The sequence below is a fragment of the Bufo bufo genome, chromosome 3 (assembly GCF_905171765.1).
Source record: "Bufo bufo chromosome 3, aBufBuf1.1, whole genome shotgun sequence".
Taxonomy (NCBI): Eukaryota; Metazoa; Chordata; class Amphibia; order Anura; family Bufonidae; genus Bufo; species Bufo bufo.
Window position 1 is genome coordinate 554,362,684 of NC_053391.1, and position 26,583 is coordinate 554,389,266.

The 26,583-nt window shown below is 43.5% G+C and overlaps 1 protein-coding gene across 1 annotated transcript in view; it reads left to right on the forward strand.

Moving 5' to 3' along the window:
- The window catches only part of ACVR1B (activin A receptor type 1B), a 55,639-nt gene extending 35,872 nt beyond the window's left edge, over window positions 1-19,767 (forward strand). Inside the window, exons 7-9 of the mRNA XM_040425469.1 lie at window positions 146-270; window positions 15,404-15,534; window positions 17,191-19,767. Coding sequence (XP_040281403.1) covers window positions 146-270; window positions 15,404-15,534; window positions 17,191-17,316 — 382 coding nt within the window. The 3' untranslated portion in view covers window positions 17,317-19,767. The remainder of the gene's footprint in view (window positions 1-145; window positions 271-15,403; window positions 15,535-17,190) is intronic.
- The last annotated feature ends 6,816 nt before the right edge of the window (window positions 19,768-26,583 follow it).

Sequence of the window (26,583 nt, forward strand, 5' to 3'; positions counted from 1 at the left end):
ATGTATTGGTTTTGCTATACTTTCGTCTTCAGTTGCCATTTCTGATAATCAAGAGGGGGGGACACTGGCTGAATGATAAAGGTCTCTGCGGTTGGCTTGGGAGGGGACCATAAAACTCACTAGCTTCCTTCCTTTCATAATGCAGATACATGGCTCCAGAAGTCCTGGATGAAAGTATAAATATGAAGCACTTTGACTCCTTTAAGTGTGCAGACATTTATGCTCTTGGCTTAGTGTACTGGGAAATTGCTCGTAGATGCAGTGCTGGAGGTAAGACTTTTTTATTTATTTTTTTCCATTAATTCAATAAGCTTTTTATTGAAAACGTGTGAAGATCAATTCGTAAAGTGTTGGTTCACAGTTGATCTTGTACATATTAGATGACTGCAAAATTGTCAATAACTTAAAATACCTAGAACTGTGAATGGTCAAATGCTTTCACCCTGATGGGCAGACGGTATAAATTGCCTGGGGTCATCTCTTGTACTTATTCTGCAATTAGATACACACTGTATTGCTTTTACCTGCTTATGCAGTTTACTAAAGGCTCCTTTACACTGCACCATTTAGCAGACAATTGTCGGGAAGGAAATGTCCCTTCCCAACAATCGCTTGCTAACGCCAGTCACAGGTATTTAACCCATAATGTGGCTTTACCCAGGAGGGATGCATTCCCAAGACTTCAGCTTCCCTGCAAAGCGATTTGGAGAAGCCGTTGGATGTCTCTGAAAGCTCTGATCTCTGAAGAAACCAGGGCTTTTAGAGCTGTAGTTCCTATGGAGTACAGCAGGTGGCAGGGCTCCATAAGAATATAGCAAATCTGCAATGAATTGGAAGAGCAATTAAATACAGTGGGCCAGATTTATCATTACTCTGACAGCTCACTCCACTTTCACATATGGCTAAAGTCAGTTTTAGCCAAGTCAGATTTATGATCGGCCCTTTAAGATTGTAATAAATGTGGTTTGACGGTAGTAGTTTATCCGTCAGTAAGCAGCTTTACAAAAGTCGCACATCTTTACGAAAAAGTTGCATGTTCTATTAAAAAGTCTCATAAGATGAGCATGGTCCTCACTGGAGTGAAATTGCGCATTTTTTTACGACTTTTTTGCGACTTTTTAAATAGTCCCAATAGTAAATCTGTCTAGAGATTCCTTTACATAAGAAAACACGCCCACTTTCAGAAAACTGGCGAGCATAGTGCAGAGCAGAAAAAAGTCGCAAATGTTTTTTGCGACTTTTTCACTCCGTTATTCTGACTTGAGCTAATGATAAATCTGGCCCAATGTGTTGTAGAAGCGATCTAACAAGTTCTTATTATAGATATGAAAAGGTTAATAAAAACCCCAAAAGTTTTTAAAAATAGTAAAAAATATACATCGTAGACATCACGTGTTCCAAAATGTCTATACTATTAAAATATAAAAATATTTATCCTGAAAAGCGCACCGAAAAAATCAATATGGCAGATTCGCTGATAAAGTGATCAGTCATACACACTCCAAAATGTTATCAATAAAAACGTTCTAGATCCTCTTGCAAAAAAATGAGCCAGATCCATACACATAACTATAAAAATGTTATAAGTAGAGATGAGCGAATTTCTCAAACTAGGCCGGGTCGCCAAATTTTTTGAAAAAATTTGGATTGATCCGAATGTGTTCGCAGCGAATCACATTGAAAATGGCTACTGTATTTTTCGCCCTATAAGACGCATCGGCCCATAAGACGCACCTAGGTTTTTGAGGAGGAAAATAAGTAAAAAAATATTTTTAACCAATAGGTGTGCTTTTGGTGGGTTTTGAACTAATTGTGGTCTGTGGATGGCGAACTGTTATGGGGGATCTGTGGGTGACGCACTGTTATGGGGGATCTGTGGGTGACGCACTGTTATGGGGGATCTGTGGGTGACGCACTGTTATGGGGGATCTGTGGGTGACGCACTGTTATGGGGGATCTGTGGGTGACGCACTGTTATGGGGGATCTGTGGGTGACGCACTGTTATGGGGGATCTGTGGGTGACGCACTGTTATGGGGGATCTGTGGGTGACGCACTGTTATGGGGGATCTGTGGGTGACGCACTGTTATGGGGGATTTGTGGGTGACGCACTGTTATGGGGGATTTGTGGGTGACGCACTGTTATGGGGGATCTGTGGGTGACGCACTGTTATGGGGGATCTGTGGGTGACGCACTGTTATGGGGGATCTGTGGGTGACGCACTGTTATGGGGGGGGATCTGTGGGTGACGCACTGTTATGGGGGGGGATCTGTGGGTGACGCACTGTTATGGGGGGGGGGGATCTGTGGGTGACGCACTGTTATGGGGGGGGGGGATCTGTGGGTGACGCACTGTTATGGGGGGGGGGGATCTGTGGGTGACGCACTGTTATGGGGGGGGGGATCTGTGGGTGACACATATATAGCATCTTATGCTATGTGTCATCCACAGATCCCCTCCATAACAGTGTCCCTGTAGTGAATGACCCTCAATACAAGGGGTAGGGGTCGCATCTGCTTTTAGAATGACAGCGGGGCCCGTGCAGTGACTGTATTCTACTACACGGGCCCCGCTCACTGTATAATCGTATTTGTATTCTGTAATAGTTAATTGTGTATATAATGTAATCGCATTATCAGCGCTACTTACAACTACAAGCGCTCAGTAGGTAGCAGAGAGGAGGGAGGAGGCAGGCCGGGAGGACGTGCGCTGGCAGCGTGAGTCACTATGTCATGCGCCCACGCCGCCTGCTTCATTCATAAAGTGGGTGGCGCAGGCGCGTGACGTAGTGAGTGACGCGCCGTCCTCCCGGCCTGCCTCCTCCCTCCTCTCTGCTACCTACTGAGCGCTTGTATCATTGAAAATACGGCAAAATCAGCAGCATTCGCCCCATAAGACGCACTGCTATTCCCCCCCCCCCCCCCCCACACACTTTGGGGGGGGGGGGGAGTGCGTCTTATAGGGCGAAAAATACGGTATTTGCTGGCGTCAGAGAGCCTTTATAGTGATATAGATCACTGTGCCTTTCAGTAACACGCATAGTGAGTCTGGTAGTGAAACAATACTGTGAGTCAGTATGACATGCAGATGACAGGCGTCGCTCTTAGAATCAATGCACACTTCACTTATTTGGGCAGTTACTGACCAAATAACTCATGAGTGAACTCAGCCTTACAGGTCAATGTTAGCATCAAGAAGAAGCGCACTCCTTTTACACCGTCAGCAGCTGATTCCACATAGATGTCTACAGAACCTGTTCTATTAAACCAGTGGTTCTCAACCTTTCTAAAGCCGTGACCCCTTAATACAGTTCCTCATTACATTTTTTTCCTTGCTACGTCATAACTAATTTTGCTACTGTTATGATGACCCACCAAAAACACGCACAGACACCAATACACCAAATGTTAATTCAAATACACAAGTATTCATTCATAACCACAGAACTTTAGCATAAATACAAAATATTTGTAAACAAAATAAATAACTTTAAAATAAATAATAAACCACAAATACCCCCTAAAAAATAAATCAGTGGTGCGCACAGTACCCCTCAAATAAATAACTCAGTGGTGCTCACAGTACCCCCCCCCCCCCCCCCCAAAAAAAATAAATCAGTGGTGCGCACAGTACCCCTCAAATAAATAACTCAGTGGTGCTCACAGTACCCCCCCCCCCCAAAATAAAAATAAATCAGTGGTGCTCAGGGTACCCCTCAAATAAATAAATCAGTGGTGCTTCAAGTCCCCCCCCCCAAATAAATAAATCAGAAGTGCTCAGGGTCCCCCAAATAAATAAATCAGCGGGGCTTCAGGTCTCCCCCAAATAAATAAATCTGCGGGGCTTCAGGTCTCCCCCAAATAAATAAATCTGCGGGGCTTCAGGTCTCCCCCAAATAAATAAATCTGCGGGGCTTCAGGTCTCCCCCAAATAAATAAATCTGCGGGGCTTCAGGTCTCCCCCAAATAAATAAATCTGCGGGGCTTCAGGTCTCCCCCAAATAAATAAATCTGCGGGGCTTCAGGTCTCCCCCAAATAAATAAATCTGCGGGGCTTCAGGTCTCCCCCAAATAAATAAATCTGCGGGGCTTCAGGTCTCCCCCAAATAAATAAATCAGTGGTGCATCAGGTTTCCCCCAAATAAATAAATCAGAAGTGCTCAGGGTCCCCCAAATAAATTAAGCCTTGCTCAGCCAAATAATTAAAATAAAATTAGCCAGGCTCAATTAAATCATTGGTGGCAGTGGTGCTCAGTGGCGGTGTCATTAACGAAAAAACTCGGACCTCAGCAGACAGGCGGCCCGACTTACCCGTCCAGACGTCAGGCTCCTTCAAGCACAGGCAGTGATAGGACATCACTTCCTGTGCGCGAGGATAAGGGGCCGCTGCCGTTGTGCGGGCGACCCACAATAGGAAGCCTCAGGCGACCCCCCCCCCCCCCCCCCCCCCCCCCCCCCCCCCCCCCCCCCCCCCCCCCCCCCCCCCCCCCCCCCCCGGAAAGGGCCGATCGACCCCCAAAGGGGTCGTGACCCCTAGGTTGAGAACCGCTGTATTAAACACTTATACAAGTAGAGCCCCCCTTCATTTGGTCATCCGCCTTCATTCGGTCAGCATTTGGTCAGTAATCATCAGTATTGCTAATGCCAAAAAAAACTGGAGTGGATCCAAAACAGAGATGACACGTGAATATTGGAATATTTGCATGTCTTCTGTGTTTTGTACTCACTCCTGCTTTTGGCCACCATAATCATAATTCTGATGCAAAATGTGGACCATGTCATGCAGGCCTCACAGCTGTTACTTAGACAGCATCCGTTGTGCGTCTCATTTTATCTTCCTTCTGACAGATCAGAAGAAGGGTCAAATAAATGATGTCAGTCAGGCCAAAAGGCAAAATAGTGGCCCAGTCATGAAGTGGGGAGTGTGTGAACAGCATGAGAAGTCCACAGAGTGGCCCTATGACATAGTGGTGAGGTGGAAGCAGCATCAGGAGACCACAGAGTGGCATGGTGACATACTGTGGAGGTGGCAGCATCAGGAGACCACAGAGTGACCCAGTGACAGTGGGGAGGTGGGTGGCAATACCAGTACCAACTGAAGATGGTGGGTGAAAGAAGGAGCACGTGGCAGCATCAGAATAGTAGCTGAGGCAGGTAGCCAGAAGAAACCGGTCTCTTTTGTCAAACTGTTGTTGTGGCACCATGGATGATCTAGACTGATGCATTGGTGGGTGGAAATCCTGGCTGATCCACGCCTGATTACTTCTTGACAAATGTCAGTCTCTCCACATTTTGGGTGGACAGGCGCATTCTCCTCGGGGTAACGGCCCCCGCCGCACTAAACATCCGCTCTGATGCCACACTACTGGCCGGGCAGGACAGCTTTTCCAGGGCAAACTCTTCCAGTTGCGGCCACAAATCTAGTTTGGCTGCGCAGTAGTCCAGCCGATCTTCAATGTGGGATGGCAGGGTGCTGTCCAAGTATGTCACCACCTGCTGGTTCAGGTCCTGCTCCACGTCTAGCTGCTGGCGAGTAGTTGGTGCAGATAGGCAGCGGCCAACTGACTACATAGGATGTCTCTATAGTAGTTCAGTTTGTCTTCCCTCTCAGCGGGTGTAAATAAATAAAGGCCCACATTTTGGACCGGTAGCAAGGGTCCAACAAGGTGGAGAGCCAGAAGTCATCCCTCTGTCGAATGGTGACAATTCGGCTGTTTCTACGCAAGCGAGCATGCATCGGGCCATTTGTGCAAGTGACTCGGAGGGACTCTCTTCCTCCATCTCCACTGCATACTGCCACAGTGTGTCTGGGACCTCTGCCTCGTCTTCCTCATCGCCCTGTAGCTCCTCTTGCTGTTCCTGCTCTTCCTCTCATGTCATCTGTGTACAAAAACCACCTATTTCGTTACACATTGCATGTGCTCCAATGTCGTGCTCCTCCAGTTCAGCCCCCACAGGGCTCATATGGCTTTGAGATCTAGGCACCACGTCTCTAGTCCCCTGACCAGCCAGATTTACCAGCATCTGTTCTACGACATGAAGCAGTGGAATGACCTCGTTCATCCCGTAGTCCTGGCAACTGACAAATAATGTGGCCTCCTCAAAGGGCCTGAGCAAACGGCAGGTGTCACGCATGAGCTGCCATTGGCTGACATTGAATTTACTCAGAGGAGTACTCCTGTCCGCTTGGATCATCAAGAAATCGTTTATTGCCTTTCTCTGTTCATATAGTCGGTCCAAAATATGGAGGGTGGAATTCTAATGGGTGGAAATGTCGCATATCAGCCTATGTTGGGGGATGCTGTTCTGCCGCTCAAGGAGGCTGTGCAGGAACCACATTCACCCAGTGGGCCATACAGGACATGTATTGTCCCTGACCGTAGTTACAGCTCCACACGTTGGCGCTGCCGTGCACTTTGGCAGACACCAACAGGCTCAAGGACGGGCCCACCTTCTGTTCTACATATGTGTGCAGGGCTGGTACTACCTTTTTTCAAAGAAATGACAGCTTGGGACTCTCCACCTCTGCTTCTGCACAAGCCATCAATTCTCTGAAAGGTGCAGAGTCCACCACTTGGAAAGAGGTACTAAAGCACCAGCAACTTGGCCAGGAGCACATTCAGCTTCTGCGCTGTTGGATGAGTGCACACATACTGTTGTCTCTTGGCAATTGATTCGGTGATCAATTGCTGACTGAATACTGACGAGGAGCGGGAGCATCAGGACCAGCAGATGATGAGAGGGACAGACAGCTCCCTTCGGCTGAGGTAGTGGAGCCTTGACTGCCTGAAATCGGGTGCGTGCCACTGGGTGATGCAGCGGTTGCTGCAGCAGGCTGGACCACCACATCGGGGCCATGGTTCTCCCAGGCCACTTTATGGTGACGCTGCATATGTTGATGCAGGACCATGGTGCCAACATTGGCACCCTGGCCACACTTCACCTTCTGCCCACAGATTCTACAAATGGCCATGTTCACCTCCAGCGGCTTAACAAAAAACTGCCGCCACACCGAGTAGGTAATTTTACCCCCAACACTCTGCACTGACTGACTGCTACCGCCGCTGCTCCCGTGAACCCCTGCACCACTACTTTCTGGGCAGGTAGGCTCCGCCGAAGCGGGTTGTCTACCCCGGGCACGTTTGGCTCCTGACCTCCCACTGCTGCCACTCTGCTGACTCTCGCCCACACTAGCAACTAGCTGGCTCCGCTGCCTCACAGGCAAGCCACCCTCTTCTCCCGATGATGATGCCCCTAATTCACCTGGCTCCCTAATTCACCTGGCTCCCAAGTGCGATCAGCTACATCATCATCATCGAGTACTGTCTGCACGTAACTGATGTCCTCCTCAACGGTCTCTAGGTCAGGAGCCTGACCGCTCGCAACACTAACTCCCACGCCTCATCACTACTTTCCCGCCTACCGGAGGAAGCAGCGGATGTCTCCTCCACATCTTGGCTGGCCAGTAGCTGCTGACTGTCCTCTAGTAGCTTGTCCTTGCTGTATAGCGGAGCTGAGCCCACAGCATATAATACTTCTCTGGCTTAGGGAACAGAAAGGGACAGGTGTAGGGTGAGGGCACAGGGCCTGCTCCCGGGCCATGCCAACTAAGGGTTGTCTGATGAACCCACCGACTCTTGGCTGAGGGTGTCTGATGTCACTTGGGACGAAGTGGATGAGTAGTCAACCATTCAAGAGCCTCTGGGTTACTGGTCAAGACACGACCGCTAGATGACACCGGGAGCACAGGCCTCTCGCTGCGACTCCTGCTGCCACAGCCCCTTACTCTGCTGCGACCTGTGCCTGCGCCAGAAACATTTAGACCTCTGCCACTCACCTGTGCAGGGCCTGGCACTTCTTTGTCTGGCATACTGTTCGATGAAATAAATAAATAAAAAGGAAATTGAAACACCCCAAAAAAGTCTGTAATTTTCTCACTTCACCACACAACGGCTTAACCTCTTCAGGACACAGGGCGTACAGGTACACCCTTATGTCCTGGTACTTAAGGACACAGGGCGTACCTGTACGCCCTGTGTATTTCTGATCGCCGCACAGCGGGTGGTGATCGGAAGCCGGTGCCTGCTCAAATCATTGACCCCCCCCCCCCCCCATGTCGGCGATCGCCGCAAACATCAGGTCAATTCAGACCTGCGGATTTTCTAAGTTGCGATGGTGGCGGTGCCATCGGGTCCCCATGCGGCTGTGAGGGGGACCCGATGGCATGGAAGGCTGCGCGATGTCTAAAGAAGGGCACATATGGGGTGTTTCTGTAAACTACAGAATCCGAGCCATAAATATTGAGTTTGGTTTGGCTGTTAACCCTTGCTTTGTAACTGGAAAAAAAATTATTTAGATGGAAAATCTGCCAAAAAAGTGAAATTTTGAAATTGTATCTCTATTTTCCATTAATTCTTGTGGAACACCTAAAGGGTTAACAAAGTTTGTAAAATCAGTTTTGAATACCTTGAGGGGTGTAGTTTCTAGAATGGGGTCATTTTTGGGTGGTTTCTATTATGTAAGCCTCACAAAGTGACTTCAGACCTGAACTGGTCCCTAAAAATTGGGTTTTTGAAAATTTCTGCAAAATTTCAAGATTTGCTTCTAAACCTTGTAACATCCCCGAAAAATAAAATATCATTCCCAAAATGATCCAAACACGAAGTAGACATATGGGGAATGTAAAGTAATAATTATTTTTGGACGTATTACGATGTATTATAGAGGTAGAGAATTTGAAACTTGGAAATTTTCAATTTTTTTTACAAATTCTTGCTTAATGTGGTATTTTTTTTATAAATAAAAAATATTTTTTTTAAACTTTATTTTACCAGTGTCATGAAGTACAATATGTGACGAAAAAACTATATCAGAATGGCATGGATAAGTCAAAGCGTTTTAAAGTTATCACCACTTAAAGTGACATTGGTCAGATTTGCAAAAAAATGGCCTGGTCCTTAAGGTGAAATAAGGCTGTGTCCTTAAGGGGTTAATGAGCCCATTTATTTATTTATTTATTAATTTATTTATTTTCCACACTAATACATGCCAAAAAGAGATTTAGAACATGCATGCCAAAAAGAGATTTAGAACATATAACTGCACCGTTGAACGGCAAATATATATATATATTTTTTGCCCCTACTACACGCCAAAAAGGGTTGTAATTTTCACTTCACCACACAACGGCTAATGAGCCCCCTTTTCCCACTAATGCACTCCAAAAAATGCTTCAGAACATATAACTGCACCGCACAAGGGCAAATAAGATGTAGAAATATTTCAATAACAATAACAGTTTGCTGGAATTACAGAGCTGTATAATGGCAATTTGGATCTGCAGTCAGTGCAGCAAGGTGTAATAGGATTGTTCCTATTACCCAAGCTGTAAACTCCCCTACTGAACCCTGTTCTAGTTCAATACTGTGGAATGATTCCTATCCTTTCCCTGAACTTCTATACAGCAAAATAAAAGTTTTTAAGTCTTTTCTAGCACTGTCCCTAGCACCTGCTGACGTCTCTCCCTGCACGAAGTACACTGGAAAATGACTGAATCCAAGATGGCTGAGGCTATTTATAGGGCAGTGATATCACACGGCTGGCTGCTGATTGGCTGCATGCATGGCCTTGTGGGTGACCCTCGCAGAGTTCCTTGCTCCATGTCATAACACGTACAGCAGCCATTTTTTGCAGCCAAAATGTGATTCGTTACCACAAAGCGTGAGGAAATTCGGAGCAATCAAATTTTTCTATTTCACTTCGTCAACTTCGATTCACTCCTCTCTAGTTATAAGGGTCAGAATATGGCAATAAATTTTTTATTTTTTTTTCCAAAGTTTTTCTTTTCCCCAGTGTGTGTGTGTGTGTGTGTGTGTGTGTGTGTATATGTATATATATTTTTTTTTTTTTTTTTTTTTTTTTTGTATCAACAATTTTTATTGTTTTTTAAATATTAATACATAGCTTAAAATGGCAATTGAGAAATAGTACAGGTGTACATGGTACAAGATGAGAAAGTGTGTTATTACATCATACCGTTGTAACATGACTGTACAGGTCAAGAAATGAAGGAACATAAATTAACATAAAAGAAAAGATAACTTGATGAAAGAACCAAACGTATGGTATAAATCTGGTTAGGTTCATGTTATAGCTCCATTATGCCTCAACAGGATATGTTAGTGAGCCAAGAGTATAACCATATTTGGAAATTTTAAAAGAAAGGGAGAGTTTAAGGAAGGTTGTAGAAAAGAAAGTGTGAAAAATGTAACTCAAGGGAAAGCTCTATAAGCCTTCCATGGAGCCCATATGTCAAGAAAAACTGCACGAGTGCGGGTTTCCCAGTGGGAAAGTTCCTCCAATCTGAATATTTGGTCGACCTTTTGAATCCACCTAGCTTCATCTGGGGGGTCTGTGGATAACCATGCGCTAGCTACTAGAATTCTAGCTGCAGCTAAAAGAATAAGTAGCAAGGACCTGATTTTCCTGTTAATCTTATCCAGTCCTAAACTAAGGAGGGTCATTTCTGGGGAGCATATAAGAGAGGAACCACAGACTTTATTACATATGTTTACTATGGAATACCACCATTTCTGAATAATTGAGCATTCCCACCATATATGATAAAAAGTGCCTTTAGAGGTATTGCACCTCCAGCAAATATTAGAAACGTTAGGGAAGTATTGTGCAATATTGTCTGGCGTTTTATACCACCGCATCATAATTTTATATCCATTTTCTTGGATTCGGATGCATCTTGAAATTTTATGCGTAATAGTGAACATCACTTTAATCTCAGTGGGAGTCAATGAGCGACCTAGATCTTTCTCCCAGACACCTACTATTGCTGGTTTGATAACAGTTACTGGGGACTTTAACTTTTTATATATGGATGAGATTAATTTCTGAGGCGCATGTTTAGACCCAATTAAATCGTCGAACCAAGGGGTTGTAGGTGGTATCTGAGGAAGATTCTTAATAGAAGACATTACAGACTCAATACCTTTATATATAATATTGAGCGACAAAGACTCTTTTAGACTGTTAAACAGTGAGGGAAGGGGGGGGAAAATTACCATATTCCTTAATTATTTCAGAAATGAGTAGGTTAGAGTGCCTGATCATAGGGCTACATGACTCTTTAAGATCTAAAGGCGCTAAATCAATAACATCTTTTAAAGTCAGGAGTGGTGAAGGGGTAGTAAGAACTTTGTTATAAGAGGAAAGCCAATCCCATATTGCAAAAGAGCATCTTATCATAGGATTTTGAATTTGATGAGATGGCGGGGAAGGTTTTCCAGCAAGCAAAATAGCCCTGGGAGAGGAGGGGAGAAAGTTGCTTTCCATATTAACCCAAAATTTATGGGGGGGAGCTCGAATCCAATCAACTACTCTGGCTAGATGTATGGCCCTCATATACATTTCAGGATCTGGGAGATTAATACCTCCTAGATGCTTAGGTTTGGTAAGAGTGTCAAAAGAAATTCTTGGCCTACGACCCTTCCATATAAATTTACGGACCGCTTTGTTGAACCCATTGAAGAAGGATTTCGGAATTTTGATAGGCAAAGCCTGCATGAGGTAGGTTAATTTGGGTAGAATCAAGGCGGATACTATGTTTTTCCTGCCAAACCATGACAGGTAAGGAAGGTTCAATGAGTCCATCTGAGCAATAACCGAGTGTAGGAGTGGAGTATAGTTCAGTTTAAATAAGTCTTTAGTGTTAGGAGAGATTTTTACACCTAGGTAAGTTAACAGCTGTGTAGACCAGTCAAAGGGAGAGTGAAGTTTAAGAGCCCTAATTGTTGAAGGAGGGAATCCACTATGTAAAAGTTGTGATTTGGCAGGATTTACTTTAAAGTTGGAAAGTGAACCAAATAGATCTAGTATGGATAAAATAGAAGGAAGGGATTTTTTGGGGTTAGTTGTGCAGATTAATAAGTCATCAGCAAAGGCTGCCAACTTAATTTCTAGTTCGCCAACTCTGAGTCCCATAATATCTGTTTGTTGTCTCAGGGCTTGTAGGAGCGTCTCCATGACTAGGACAAAAATAAGCGGGGATAGAGGGCAGCCTTGTCTTGTGCCATTACGTATGCGGAAACAAGGTGATAAGGTGTCATTAACTAGCACTGATGCTGAGGAGGAGTGATACATAGCCTTGATTGCATCTGTAAATTGGTCAGGGATATTAAATTTGGCTAGCGTAAGGCTAATATACAACCAATCTATTCTGTCGAACGCCTTCTCAGCATCAGTACCCAGAAGAACCATTGGTATCTTGTTAAGAGAGGCGTAATATAATGCATTTAAAATCTTCATAACATTATCCTTACCCTCTCTACCTTTAACAAATCCAACCTGGTCTGGATGTATTAGAGAAGGAAGAAGTTTTTGTAGTCTAGTAGCCAGCATTTTAGCCAGCAATTTAAGGTCAGTGTTAAGCAAAGATATAGGACGGTAGTTTGAGCATAATGAATGATCTTTGCCCGGTTTGGGAATGATTGTAATTGTAGCTCTGGACATATCGGGTGATACAGGGGAATTTTGTAGGGCATTATTACAAATTGGAAGGAAGTAGGGAAATAAAATGTCAGAGTAAGCTTTATAATAAGTCAAAGGTAACCCATCTGGGCCCGGGCTTTTCCCAATTGGGGAAGACTTTAGAGCTTCTTGAATATCTGATATTGTAAATGGGGCAGCCAGTTGGTCATGTTGGCTATCTGAAAGAGTTGGAAGTTGAAGTGAACTAAGGAAGGCGGAAATGTTTTGTGTCTTATCCAAGTCAGGGTTTGGAAGGTGAGATGGGGGAAGGTTGTATAGGGACTCATAATATTGTTTAAACTGTTCTGCGATTTCTTCTGTTTTGAGCAACATAGATCCTGATGGAGAGGCTATTTTATGCACAAAACTAGTCGTTTTCCTACGTTTAATTCTTTGCATTTGGTATTTTGTTGCTTTGTCACCGTGGGCATATATTTTTTGTTGTGAACTAAGGAAGAACTTCGCAGAACGTTCATTTAATAAATTCTTTAGCTCAGTTTTGAGTAAAAGTAATTCAGATAGGTGGAGCTGTAACAGGGAAATTTTATGAGTCTTCTCAAGAGTATTAATCTGGAGTAGAAGGGAATTTATTTTTTTGTCCGATTCTTTTTTCAGATAGGAGCATAGACTTATCAAATGACCTCTTATGTAGGCTTTGTGGGCATCCCATAGGGTGTTTGGAGAAATTTCTGAATTTTGGTTTATTTGAAAGTATTCTTTTAAAAGGGCCAGTATTCTTTTTTTATGGATGGTACTATCTAAGATGGACTCATTGAACCTCCAGCATGATTTCTTACCCGTTCTCTGTGGAGGAGAGATGGAGCAGAAGATAGGTGAATGATCAGACAACGTCATTGGTCCCATCTTCGCTGAGGTGCAAAGTTGTAGATGTTCTTTGGAGATCAGTATATAATCGATTCTGCTATATGAGTTGTTGGCTGCAGAGAAAAAAGAATAATCAATGCTATTAGGATTGAGGCTTCTCCACACATCAATTAGGCCCAGATTGAACATTCTAGCCAGAGTAGCTCTGATTGCCTTCGCTGGGAGAGTTGATTTTTTTGAGGACGTATCTATAAGGGGATTTAAAGGCATATTTAGGTCACCTGCTAGTATTAGAATGCCCTCACTCTGTTCTTCGACTAGGGATAGAAGATTGGCGATCCATCTAGTTTGTCCAACATTAGGGGCATAAGCATTGACAAAGGTATATAGGGTCTGTCCAATCTTTCCTTTTAATAAGATATAACGACCTTCAGGGTCTTGGGTATGACTTAAATATGTGAATGGAGTATTTCGCTTAAATCCAATGCTGACCCCCCTAGATGCTGCACCATCTGCTCCGCAGTGGTACCAAGTGGGGTATTTAGAAAACGAGAGGTCTGGGAAGTTGTCTTGCTTGAAGTGAGTTTCTTGTAGGAAAATCACTGTACTTTTTTCTTTCCAAAGGAGAGAAAAAATCTGGCTGCGTTTAGAAGGGGATCTCAGCCCTTTCACGTTGTAAGAGACTACTACTAGGTCAGACATAACTTGACTAAAGAGAGATAAGTGGCATATCGATGTGTATTGAGCATAAGAGTTTTTGAAAACCAAGCGTTATACCATAATAACGTAATAACCATAACTTGAGACCACATTAAGTGGAATATCAACAACATGGATAGTCACTCGTACAGCAACTATTAAAATGGATAGGGGGAAAGTGAAACAAGTTCACAGGTAACCTGCATCGTGGAGGGAACAGGTTTGCTTATTAAAATATAATATTGTAAGAGACATACCATTAGACCAAGGTATAAAAGAGTGAAGGTGACAGTATATCAATAATGGAATAGAAAAAATATTAAAGAGCACATTAGAAGGGGGTGTAGGGTGAGAGATTGGCATACCAGTAGGAGGATATAGGATAAGGGCAGATGAAAAGTATATTAATATAAGATGACATAAGACAATTGAGAAAATATATAAGAGAAATTCAGATATGTCTATAACTATAGTTCACCCGGGAGTCAGGGTGAAACAACAGTCAAGACAGAGAATTCTATCATATTAAATAATATATTAAAGGAGAAAAGACAGCATGATTCAGGAATTGTCTTGGGTGAAGTGGGTCTTCTTTGGCGTTGAGACCTCTTTGGACTTCTTAGATCTCGATTTTTTCGGCGTTGCTGTGATCTCCCAAGGCTGAGGGACAGGTAAGGCAGGTAAATCTATGATTTCTTGAACTTTGTCCCAGTCCGGGACAATATATGTATATATATTAACAAAAAGTATATAAATGTGGTATCGTTGTAAGCATACTGACATGGAGAATGAAGGGAACAGGTCAATTTTAATGCATAGGGAATGCGTAAAAACCAAATCCATGAAACTGTGGTAGGATTGTTCCCCAACCTCCAAACCCGCCCCCCTTCGATTCCACCCCATTTGGAAATTGGTTTCCAGCTTCCCACTTCATCTTAGGCAATATTAAATGGTGCCATTTAGAAAGTACAACTTGTCCCTCAAAAAACAAGCCCTCGTATGTCTGTGAATGGAAAAATGTAAAGTTATGGCTCTGGAAAGGCAGGGAGTGAAAAATAAAAATGCAAAAACAGAAAACCATCTTGTAATGAGCTTGAGCTAGTGGCCTTCTGCAACCGGATGCATTCTGTATGCTGTTGGGGTGGCCATCTCTGCTCTTACTGAAGTGCGTTGGAGGCACCCATGTGATTCCACTAGCCTGACTGGGCAACACTATTGGCATGTGCAGTGCACACTACTTTGTACTGTAACTATACTGCTAAACCCTTTTTTAATCTTGCTTATTGATCTTGTGCATATTGCAGTGCATGTATCTGAAAACCTTAATTCTCATATCAGGCTTCCATGAGGAATATCAGCTTCCATACTACGATCTTGTACCATCAGATCCTTCGATTGAAGAAATGCGAAAAGTTGTATGTGACCAGAGGTTACGGCCTAACATACCCAACTGGTGGCAAAGTTATGAGGTTGGTGCCTGTCAATGTAACGACGAATGCTGCTGATTTCTACAGCACATTTGAGTATGTCAAAGATCAGATGATAGGATTGCTGCCTGTGGTGCTGCAAAAGAGGGAGGATTCTGCTTCTTGGGGTGCAAGATTTATAGACAAGTAAGGGTACTTTCACACTAGCGGCAGGATGGATCCGACAGGCTGTTCACCCTGTCGGATCCGTCCTGCCGCTATTTCGCCGTGCCGCTGGACCGCCGCTCCGTCCCCATTGACTATAATGGGGACAGGGCTCAAGTGCAGCACGGCAGTTCGCGGTGAGAGGCTGCCGGACTAAAAAGTTGGACATGCAGTACTTTTAGTCCGGTGGCCTTTCGCCGTGCTGCGCCGGAGCTCCACCCCGTCCCCATTATAGTCAATGGGGACGGAGCGGCAGGAAGGATCCGACAGGGTGAACAGCCTGTCGGATCCGTCCTGCCGCTAGTGTGAAAATAGCCTTATACATGGGTATTCAAGGAAATCTTCACAGCAGCATTGATGAGTTATATCTGAATGCGTAGAAGTAGAAAGAAAATGAGTCTTGTTAAAGGAGTTATCCTGGAAAAGCTCATTATGACTTATCCTCAGGATGGGTCATCATATCACACTAGTGGGGGTCCAAGTCCCAGCATCCCCGCCAATCATCTGTTTCAGAGAGCCACTGTGCTTACCGAAGTCTCCCAGTAGCTTTCCAGTGGCAGTGCTTGGTGTTGAAGCTCAACACCATTTCAAGTCGATTTTAAATTTTTCCATGAACATTTTTAATTGCTTATCCAACTAGGTGATGATTGGACTACGAAGGCTTGACCACTGGGGAACCAGTTCTCCCCTTCAAGAACTCCTCACTAGTGGGTATTTCTATCCACTGCCCCATTAACTTCTTTGCAGCTGGCAGAGGTAGTGCTCAGGCTCATAGAAATAAAGCAGTGGACTAACGCTAGTGTAACACATGCAGCACATTGATCCAGCAGGCTGTTCCGACAGAACATCCTACTGGATTTCTCTGGATCTGGCCTAGCAGGATAGTGCCATGTGCTTGGTGGACTCCATTGACTATTATGGAAACTGACGTGGATCCAGCGAATCCCAGCATTTATGCTGGGGAGTGTCTGGACCCCTACCAATTCCCATTATAGTCAGTGGGGACCACCAGGGAATGCGGCACTATCCTGCTATGCCGGATCTAGAGAACTGCTGTGGTGCCTGTGGGAATCTAGCCTAATGCCACTGCTCCATTCAGAAAGGACTGTCAGGGGTCCCAACTGTCACCCTGGGGATAACACCCTTTAGTAAAACATTTTAAAGGGGTTGTCCAATGAAGAGGAGGCAGCACTGGCATGCCGCGCTCCTACTCTTCAAACAGCTGATCGGCAGGCGGTGCCGGGTGTCTGACTCCCACCGATCTGATATTGATGACCTATCCTGAGGATAGGTCGTCAATAAATATAACTTGGACAACCCCTTTAACTCTTTTGGGGAGTGCAGGGCTTCACTAGTGTATACTTGTATGTACGGTAACTACCACGCTGGAATGTACATGGGGCCTGTTTTTTTTTTTTTATTATTATTTTTTTTTTTATTGCATAGAAAATTAAGAAGGATGAGTTTTCAGGTTTCTCTCTTCTCCCCGACCAGGCACTTCGAGTTATGGGCAAGATGATGAGAGAGTGCTGGTATGCGAATGGGGCAGCTCGTTTGACAGCTCTTCGCATCAAGAAAACCCTGTCACAGCTCAGTATACAGGAGGATGTGAAGATCTGAAGCCTCTACCAATGCTCCTGACAAAATGTGGAAAATTCATACAAGCTGCCATGATGTAGTACATAAGTATGAGGCCTACCTCAACGTTTCTTCCCAGACAACTGCCAGTTGAACAATGGGGCCTTTTGGCCGAAATGGAAGAGAACAGCACTCTTAAATTAATTCTATGTTTGGGTCTGAAACAGAAACTTTTTTTTTATTTTTTTTTTATATATATTTCCCTTTTTCTTTTTCTTAGCATGAAGATATGGTATCGGATTCAGGTGATTACCGCATTGCCTGACTTTTTAATATTTTTTTTTTTTCAAATGAAATTCCCATGGTGGCACCCATCTGGGTAGGGTAAAATCAACGTCATGAAACCTGCTTAAAGTGGTTCACCCGACCATGCTCATCTACTGGTTCAGGTCCTAGTGGGCAAATTGAGGTTTCCGCTTGGATTTACCCTAAACACAAAGAAGTCTCCCTTGAAAGGATTGCGTTCAGGCTTTTGTAAAATGACAATGGAGCTTGAAAGCAAACACTACACTGTCCACGTAAGACCCGCGTCCATGCATGTGCAGGGGTGTGTGTAGCTAATTTTTGACCTGTGTTTTGTAGGTGTACATGTGAGCTTGTCTGCATGCGCCAATATAAAGCTCCACTTTTTTGAGGTGTCGGTATGTAGATCACTTTGAGTGACGCTTCATGTAAAGTTTGCATACAGGGCCACTTTTTACCTTAATTTTTCTATATAATTTTTTCTTTTTTTTCTTTGCAAAAACAAAACCCAAACTCTTAGCTTGTTTGAACATAACACTAACATCCGCTTTCCAGGAAGAGGAGATTCATGCTGGTGAAATCTATTGGCAATAGAAACATGACAATAAAAGACCCTCAGCTTGTGCTCTCCGAGCGGATGTGAAGCGAGGAGGACAACCTGCAAAAATCCATCGTCATTTGTAAATGAATCTCAGGTGTCAAGCATTTGTCAACAGCAGGGATTTTAGATGTTTGTGCTCATTAAATTGACCGGCATGGGTGTAGAGGTCGATCCTTTCCAGCCTGCCTTCTGGGGGAACTGACGTGGGAAAGAGCGCGTGGTATTTTTGATGCCGACCAGCAGCTTGAGAGACTGTTCTGGCTGCCCGGGCCAGGCTCCAGGAGCAGGTTGGAAGTGGGGATTGAAATTGATGATTGACACATTATACTTTAATACAGGACCTTAGTTGAATTGGGAGATTTTTTTATTTTATTTTTTTGTTAAGCATCTACAGTACAATAACTCTGAAGCCATAACTTTTAAACTGGAGTGTTTTTGTTTGTTTTGTTTTTCCTTTTAATTCTTGTGACGATTTTATTATATTTTTTTATTTTTTTTGTCCGGGAGGGGAGAGTTGGGATTTTAACATTTTTTTTTTTTTAAAGTATTTTAATTCTTTGTAAAAAAGAGAAACCACAAAAAAAATCAGAAGTCTCTCTATATATAAATATATATACACATACATATTACAGTATAAATATTACCTCTGTCTATTGTTTTGTATAGAGATCACAACAAAAATTTAAAAAACCAAATGCGCCAAGCTATATTTACACTGGAACTATTTGTACTTGTACATGGAATCTTCTTCTAGACGCTGGATTGATCCTCACGGTTCCATGTCACATTTTTATAATGCCATGTCGTCATTGTCTGTTTCTTCAGGTGTACACCATTTTCCTGTGTGTATCCTTCAGGGGTTTTAGTGACGTGTCCAAAGTTCTATAAATATATCTATTTTTTTTCTGCTTTCTGTGCAGAACTGTTAATAAACTCCCAGTTTCTCTCGTCCGAGGTGCTTCTCAGTCTCGTACAGCTCACTACCATACTAATGTGAAGCTGGCTTGTGCATTAATGGGGTGTATGTAAACTTTTAGTGTTCTGGGGCTGGGGTGTCGCTCTGTCACTTGGACTGTTGTATAAAGCATTAGTCATTCTAAGTCTGCTGTGCAATCTCTTGGTAAGACATTTACACATATATGCAATATATCATCTTCCTAAAGTCAAATTTGGTCAAATTTTACAAAGGCTATGAACGGCTAGGGTTACATATTGAGCGATTGTGGTATCAAAATGGCGTTGTGTAGCCAGGGAAAAGTTGGACATGAAAATGAGTGGAATGTGTACGAGTATTACGAATAGTACGAATTCTAGATAGTAGCACCAGGCTTTAGCTCTTGCATTTTATTGACTATGCTCTATTGATTTGCAATGGATATGTTTTCTTATAGGTCTTCTATAGTAGGCATATTACAAGCATAAGAAAGATGAGTAGTCTTGCTGCTTACCTATTTTGCGTGTCACTAGTGCAGGAGTCATCTTGTAAATGGCAACCAAAGTTAATGGGCGTCTGTCAGCAGATCTGTACCTATGACACTGGCTGACCTGTTACATGTGCACTTGGCAGCTGAAGGCCTCTGTGTTGGCCCCATGTTCTTATGTGCTCGCATTGCTGAGAAAAATGTTTTTGTATATGCAAATGGGCCTCTAGGAGCAACGGGGGCGTTGTTGTTACACCTAGAGGCTCTGCTCTTTTTGCAACTGCCGCTCCCTCTGCACTTTGACAGGTCAGGCATGATGCAGTTTTCAATGCCTGGCCCTATCAAAGTGCAGAGGGTGCGGCAGTTGCAGACAGGGCAAAGAGTCTAGGTGTAATGACAACGCCCCCGTTGCTCCTAGAGGCTCAATTTATTATTTTTTTGCCTTCCTCTGGATCAACTTGCAGGATGACAGGCCGAACTGGATGGACAAATGTCTTTTTTCGGCCTTATGTACTATGTTACTGATTGCTTAGAAAAATGGTGTTTTAATATTTGCAATGAGGGCACATATGAACATGGGGCCAACGCAGATGCCTTCAGCTGCCAAGTGCACATGTAACAGGTCAGCCAGTTTCATAGGTACAAATCTGCTGACAGATGCACCTTATGCATGTTGCACTGGCAATGCGTTAGATGACGAGAGAATTGTCATGTAGTCATCAGCTTGGCAATGTATGGCTATATACATGTTGCATACTGATTTCTGATACAGGCAGAAACGGATGATTGTATGTTCTCTATAACATAATGCTTTATTTGAATCTTCCTGGAGTGGAGGCCTAAGGTGTCCAACCAAGACTGCTTATGCTTGCCTTATGTGGGCCAATGATATGTGCCAACCCTCCCATTAGCAAGAGTGTTAACCACCTGTTGCAAATAGTGTCTTAGGCCATAGACAGATTCCTTCTAAATATATTTATTTTGTGTAAACTCAGTGGATTCTATATTTAAAATTAAAATAAAAAGGCCATTTTATCTAACGGTGGTTGATGACCACACTTTTGACATTTCTTCCATTGCTTGGTCATTCAGTGCCTATACAGGAACATAAATCATCCCATGCAATGTAACCATCCTGAGGGTGGATGCTTCAACTCTGTTGGCGTACCCCTCACTATGATAAGTAAAAAGGCACTTATATTCCTGGGCGCTATTCCGGGTAATTTTATTTTTTTGTTTGTCCCATGGATATGTGCCTTCTTCATCTCATGTGCATACATTCACAAAATGCATTTACTTGTGTAACCACTACTTATTGGGAGGTAACCTTTTTTTCTGGAATAATTCATCTCAGACTGCTGTGTGTTTGAAGTTTTATATATATTATAGTTTTGATTTGCTAAAGCATCAAATGGTAGTTTAATGGCCCTTCTCTATTTTTATTATTTCTCTTTTGTATTGTATATATGGTGACCAGCTTTCGGCTGATTGGTAGTTTTAGGCCATAAGCACATAATTTAGTGGTGGTAGAATTACACCTTTAAGTTGAATTGTAGCATGATTTCTAATCATTTCTCAGGATGTCCAAAATGTTTTACAGTAAGCAGAAGATACAGAGGTACACGATCAACAGGGACAGCAAAACTTCCCATGATTTGCTTTATCTGCTTAGACTAACTGCCAAAAAAAAGGGGATCTAGCCTTCCCTTTTGGAAAAGTAGTTAAGTCTACACTGAATTTTATGTTTGATCCCATGGTCCAGATGCAACAGGCGTGGATCAATAGAAAGTATTGAAAAGGAAGAGAATGTGACAACCTGGTTTTCAAAAGGGTTTTCCTGCACAATTTACATATTGATGACCTTTCCTCAATATGTGATTGGTGGGGGTTCAGCTCCCGGCAACCTCGCCGATTGTTGGTAGGGGCTCTGGCCTGTCCTTGGCCTGTGTCATCACATGGCCTTTGTGCGAGTGAATGGGATGGAAAAGCAATATCAAGCATAACCGCTATACAATGTACGATGCTGTGCTTGGTCAATCAGCTGCTTGAAGATGCCGCATCCACCCAAGGCCCAGCGCTGCAACCTCTTCAAACAGCTGATCGGCGAGGGTGCAAGAAGTCGGAACCCCATTGATCAGATATTATTGACCGGTCCTCAAGACAGGTCATCAATATATTATTCCCGGAAAACCATTTTAAAGTGGTTTTCCTGACACATAACATTTATTGCATATCCATTTGAGAGTGCTTTGCTGTATCCAAATCTCCCATAGACTATGGAGAGTGACGGCAAAGGCACTGCGAACAGGGAACCAGGCGTACTTGTGTCTTGGTGTCCAGATATTGGCTTCCCTACTGATCACATATTCATGGCATATGAAATCGATTATGCCAAAAATGTTAATTGTAGGAACCCCTTTTAAAGGGGTTGTCAGATTTTTTTTTCTTTTCATAGAAACTCTGGACGAGTGGTGCTGTTTCCAAGGCGGAAATGGCTAACCCTTTTAATTACATGGACAAACCCTACACATTTGGGTTCATAAAAAATGTCAGGGATGGTGTATGATGTTTTAAGAGATGTATGGCGTTGTGCCGTTCAGAATGTAGAAAAACGCATTGGCTCACGTTTACGAAGACCTGTGCAAGTCAGTTTATTAAATAACAGATGTTTGCACCTTGCTAGACCTTTTTGTAAAATGTCTAGGCAAGTTGGCATGGTTAAGTGGATTGGTAAAATATGCCAGAACTGATAATGTCCTGCGTCAGTCATTTTGGTGCATAAAATGATGTAAGGTTATACTAGCCTTGAGCTGGCCTGAGTAATAAGTGTCTAAGTTCTAGAGATGCGCCAAATCTATCCATAGTGTGCATGTCATGAGTTTGGCGACTATAGGCTTTAAAGGGGTAATCCAGTTGATAACAATTTGAGGGGGGTCCTACTGCTGATCACGAGAACAGGTGCCCCGTACCCCCTGCACCCTCCCTGAAATGAACAGTGACCGGTCGCTTCATTCATTTCTATAGGATTTCCGGAGATAGCCAAGCACTGTTATTGACAGGAAGACTGCAGGGAGTACTGGGCCCCCGTTCTTGTGATCGAGAACTCGGCTATCTCCGGAAGTCCCATAGAAATGAATAGAGCAAGCCACGTGCCTGTGCGACCAGCTGCTCGGTTTGTTTATTTCAGGGAGGCTGCAAGGGGTATGGGGCCTCCATTCTCGCGATCGGTGCAAGCCCCAGTAGTAGGACCCCCACCAATCTAATGGTTATTCCCTATCCTGTGGATAGGGGATAACTTGAAACAACCGGAATACCCCTTTAAGTTTATGTTGTTGGTTAGTAAATGTGGGCCATTGTTTCAGAAATCCAAAAAAATTCTACATATGTTGTGAAAATGTAGAATGAACGGACCTGTCACTTCTTGGACTCATGAGGAAACCATTTTGTGAGTTGCAACAAGATTATTATTATTTTTTTTATTCTTTAAAAAATTCTTTCTAGATAAGTAGTGTAGATTACTTATGCAGATTTGACCTTCAAAACTTTTATAAAGACCCAGTTTTATTTTTATTTTGGGACTTCAGAAGTCTTCCATAATTTTTCTTGTGGCTATTAATCTCAGTGGAACAAAGGGTGCACTTTCCTGATCTACAGCCTACATTTGAGGCTTGTTACTTTGAATGTATATGCACCAAATGTAAAGCATTCATCCTAAACCCTGCAGACTTCTCATCATGTATTTCTGATAGCCATATGTTTGAGCTTGTTTTGAACAAATCTGCATTAAATCTGAAGTTCATGCTGATTTAGGCTAGTTTCACATATGCGATTATAGTATCCGGCAGGCTGTTCCACCAGAGGAACAGTGTGCCGTAGTTCACCATATCCAGCATTGTCGGATACGACCGTTCAGCACCAGAGCCCATTGACTATAATGGGATCTGGCTGATTGTGCCAGGTTTCACCCGCACAAAAACTAGTGCAAGCAATGTTTTTTTGTCTGCCCGACTCCCGCCACTCATGCCGGAAACTGACTGGATCCCATTATAGTCAGTGGGGTCTGGCACTGCATGGGCTATTCCAATACGATGAACTCCGGCAGGCTGTTCCTCTGCCGAATACTATAAAGTGTATGTGAAACTAGCCTTAAGTGGCCTTTTTATAACCTTTTGCTTTGAAGGTTCAAACCTGTTTCCTCACAAGCGTGTTCCCTTCTGGTCTAGGTAGGTGACATCAGTCATAAAATTGCAGTGGTAAGTTATTGGTATTTAAAGCTATCCTTCCAGAGCCAGAGAACAGTGCGATGAATAGTGGTCAGGTTTGGCTCTAGAAGAGATGAATTTGGTACTTGTCTGTTCATCCAGGTTTTCATTGTATTGGAAAGGACTGTAAAAGAACCACTTAGACACTTTACCTCCTCAGTATGCAAATGTAAATACGTTGTATGATAAAAAAAAAATCTTTTGTTAATATAAAAAGCTGTCCAATTTCTGCTGTACATTAAAAATTTGTTTTATTCATGTTATTTGTGTGTGTGTTCTGGATTTGTATGAACTTATCGTCATCTACAGATGGAGGGTGCATTTTACTGGATATCTTTCCTCTACAACAACCACCACCCAAGGCTGCTAATCCTATAGAAGGATTTGCGGGTACTACATATGTTTGTAGACAGAGCATGTCTGCTGCTCTATTACAATTACAGTTTAGTACCTTGAAGAAACTATAAGAGATCTGGTGGCTCAGCCGTTGCACACTGGATCCCTTTTCAGTTTTCATCAGTTTTGGGCTAAATTGTAATCTGGGTCGAGTTATCTTGTGAATTTGATAATATTGGACCTGTATTATCGATGTAATAAGGGTTAAAGGGGCAGTAAGTGATAAAGTCCTAAATTACCCGCTGCTTCTTGCGCCATGCTCGGGTCCTCCCCACTGGCGTTTGTTTTATGTAAAGGCCTGTACCTCTACATAAGTTCGGCGGATCCACCGCCAGCTATAGGGGTTAAGACCGGTGTCTAAAATGCCGGTCCTAATAAATGACCCCAAAGTATTTAACATAATATTAAGGTCTTGCAGCGCTGGGGTCCTAGGTTCGAATCTGACCAAGGACAACATCTGCATGGAGTTTGTATGTTCTCCCCGTGTTTGCATGGGTTTCCTCCGGGTACTGCGGTTTCCTCCCACACTCCAAAGACCTATTGATAGGGACCATAGAGTGTGCCATTGGGGTCAGTTGGATGCTAATGTCTGTAAAGCGCTGCGGAATATAGTAGTGCTATATAAGTGCATTAAATAAATAAAAGGCGCCAATCTCTCTGGTGACTGGGTGTGCGCATAGGCCGCTTTTTCCTGCAATCCATGCAAGCAGTATAGCTTGGATTGCAGGGTGGTCATAATTCCTGGATATGAGCTGTGTATGCGGTGATGGAAAAATGAATGAATGAAGACAGTAAAGGAGGCAATATGGACAATCACAATACATTAGTAAGTACCTTATATCGACTATCTAAATGATAAATGCTTTAACACCTATGTAGCATTGGAGTAGCCAGGTCTTTTATGTAATTCCATCTCCAAAACAAAATATTGCATTATATTTCCACTACTGTGCTTCTATATTCTATTAATACTGCCAGCCACTTTTATTTTTTCTTCCCTACACCGGACAGTGTTTATATGTCAGTATTGCAGGTGAGATCACCAGAATTAAACCGTAACAAACCTGATTCATAGCAAACACTCTCCTGGAGCATTTTGAAGTACTAAGGCTACTTTCACACTTGCGTTCCGGGCTCCGCTTGTGAGCTCAGTTTGAAGGGTCTCACAAGCGGCCCCGAACGCATCCGTACTGCCTCCATGCATTCTGAGTGGATGCGGATCCGCTCAGAATGCATCAGTCTGGCAGCGTTCAGCCTCCGCTCCGCTCAGCAGGCGGACACCCGAACGCTGCTTGCAGCATTCGGGTGTCCGCCTGGCCGTGCGGAGGCAAACGGATCCGTCCAGACTTACAATGTAAGTCAATGGGGACGGATCCGTTTGAAGTTGACACAATATGGCTCAATTTTCAAACGGATCCGTCCCCCATTGACTTTCAATGTAAAGTCTGGACGGATCCGTCTGAACAACTTTCACACTTAGGCCTCTTTCACACGGGCGTTGCGGAAAAATGTGCGGGTGCGTTGCGGGAACACCCGCGATTTTTCCGCGCGAGTGCAAAACATTGTAATGCGTTTTGCACTCGCGTGAGAAAAATCGCGCGTGTTTGGTACCCAAACCCGAACTTCTTCACAGAAGTTTGGGCTTGGGATCGGTGTTCTGTAAATAGTATTATTTTCCCTTATAACATGGTTATAAGGGAAAATAATAGCATTCTGAATACAGAATGCTAAGTAAAACAGGGCTGGAGGGGGTTAAAAAAAATAAAAAATCATTTAACTCGCCTTAATCCACTTGCTCGCGATGCGGGCATCTCCGTCTGACTCTTTTACTGTATAGGACCTGTGGAGAGCATTAACTATAGTTTAAGGACCTGGGATGACGTCACTCTGGTCATCACATGGTACGTCACATGATCTTTTACCATGGTGATTCACCATGGTAAAAGATCATGTGATGTACCATGTGATGACCGGAGTGACGTCATCCCAGGTCCTTAAACTATAGTTAATGCTCTCCACAGGTCCTATACAGTAAAAGAGTCAGACGGAGATGCCCGCATCGCGAGCAAGTGGATTAAGGTGAGTTAAATGATTTTTTATTTTTTTTAACCCCCTCCAGCCCTGTTTTACTTAGCATTCTGTATTCAGAATGCTATTATTTTCCCTTATAACCATGTTATAAGGGAAAATAATAAGGTTCGGGTCTCCATCCCGATCGTCTCCTAGCAACCGTGCGTGAAAATCGCACCGCATCCGCACTTGCTTGCGGATGCTTGCGATTTTCACGCAACCCCATTCATTTCTATGGGGCCTGCGTTACGTGAAA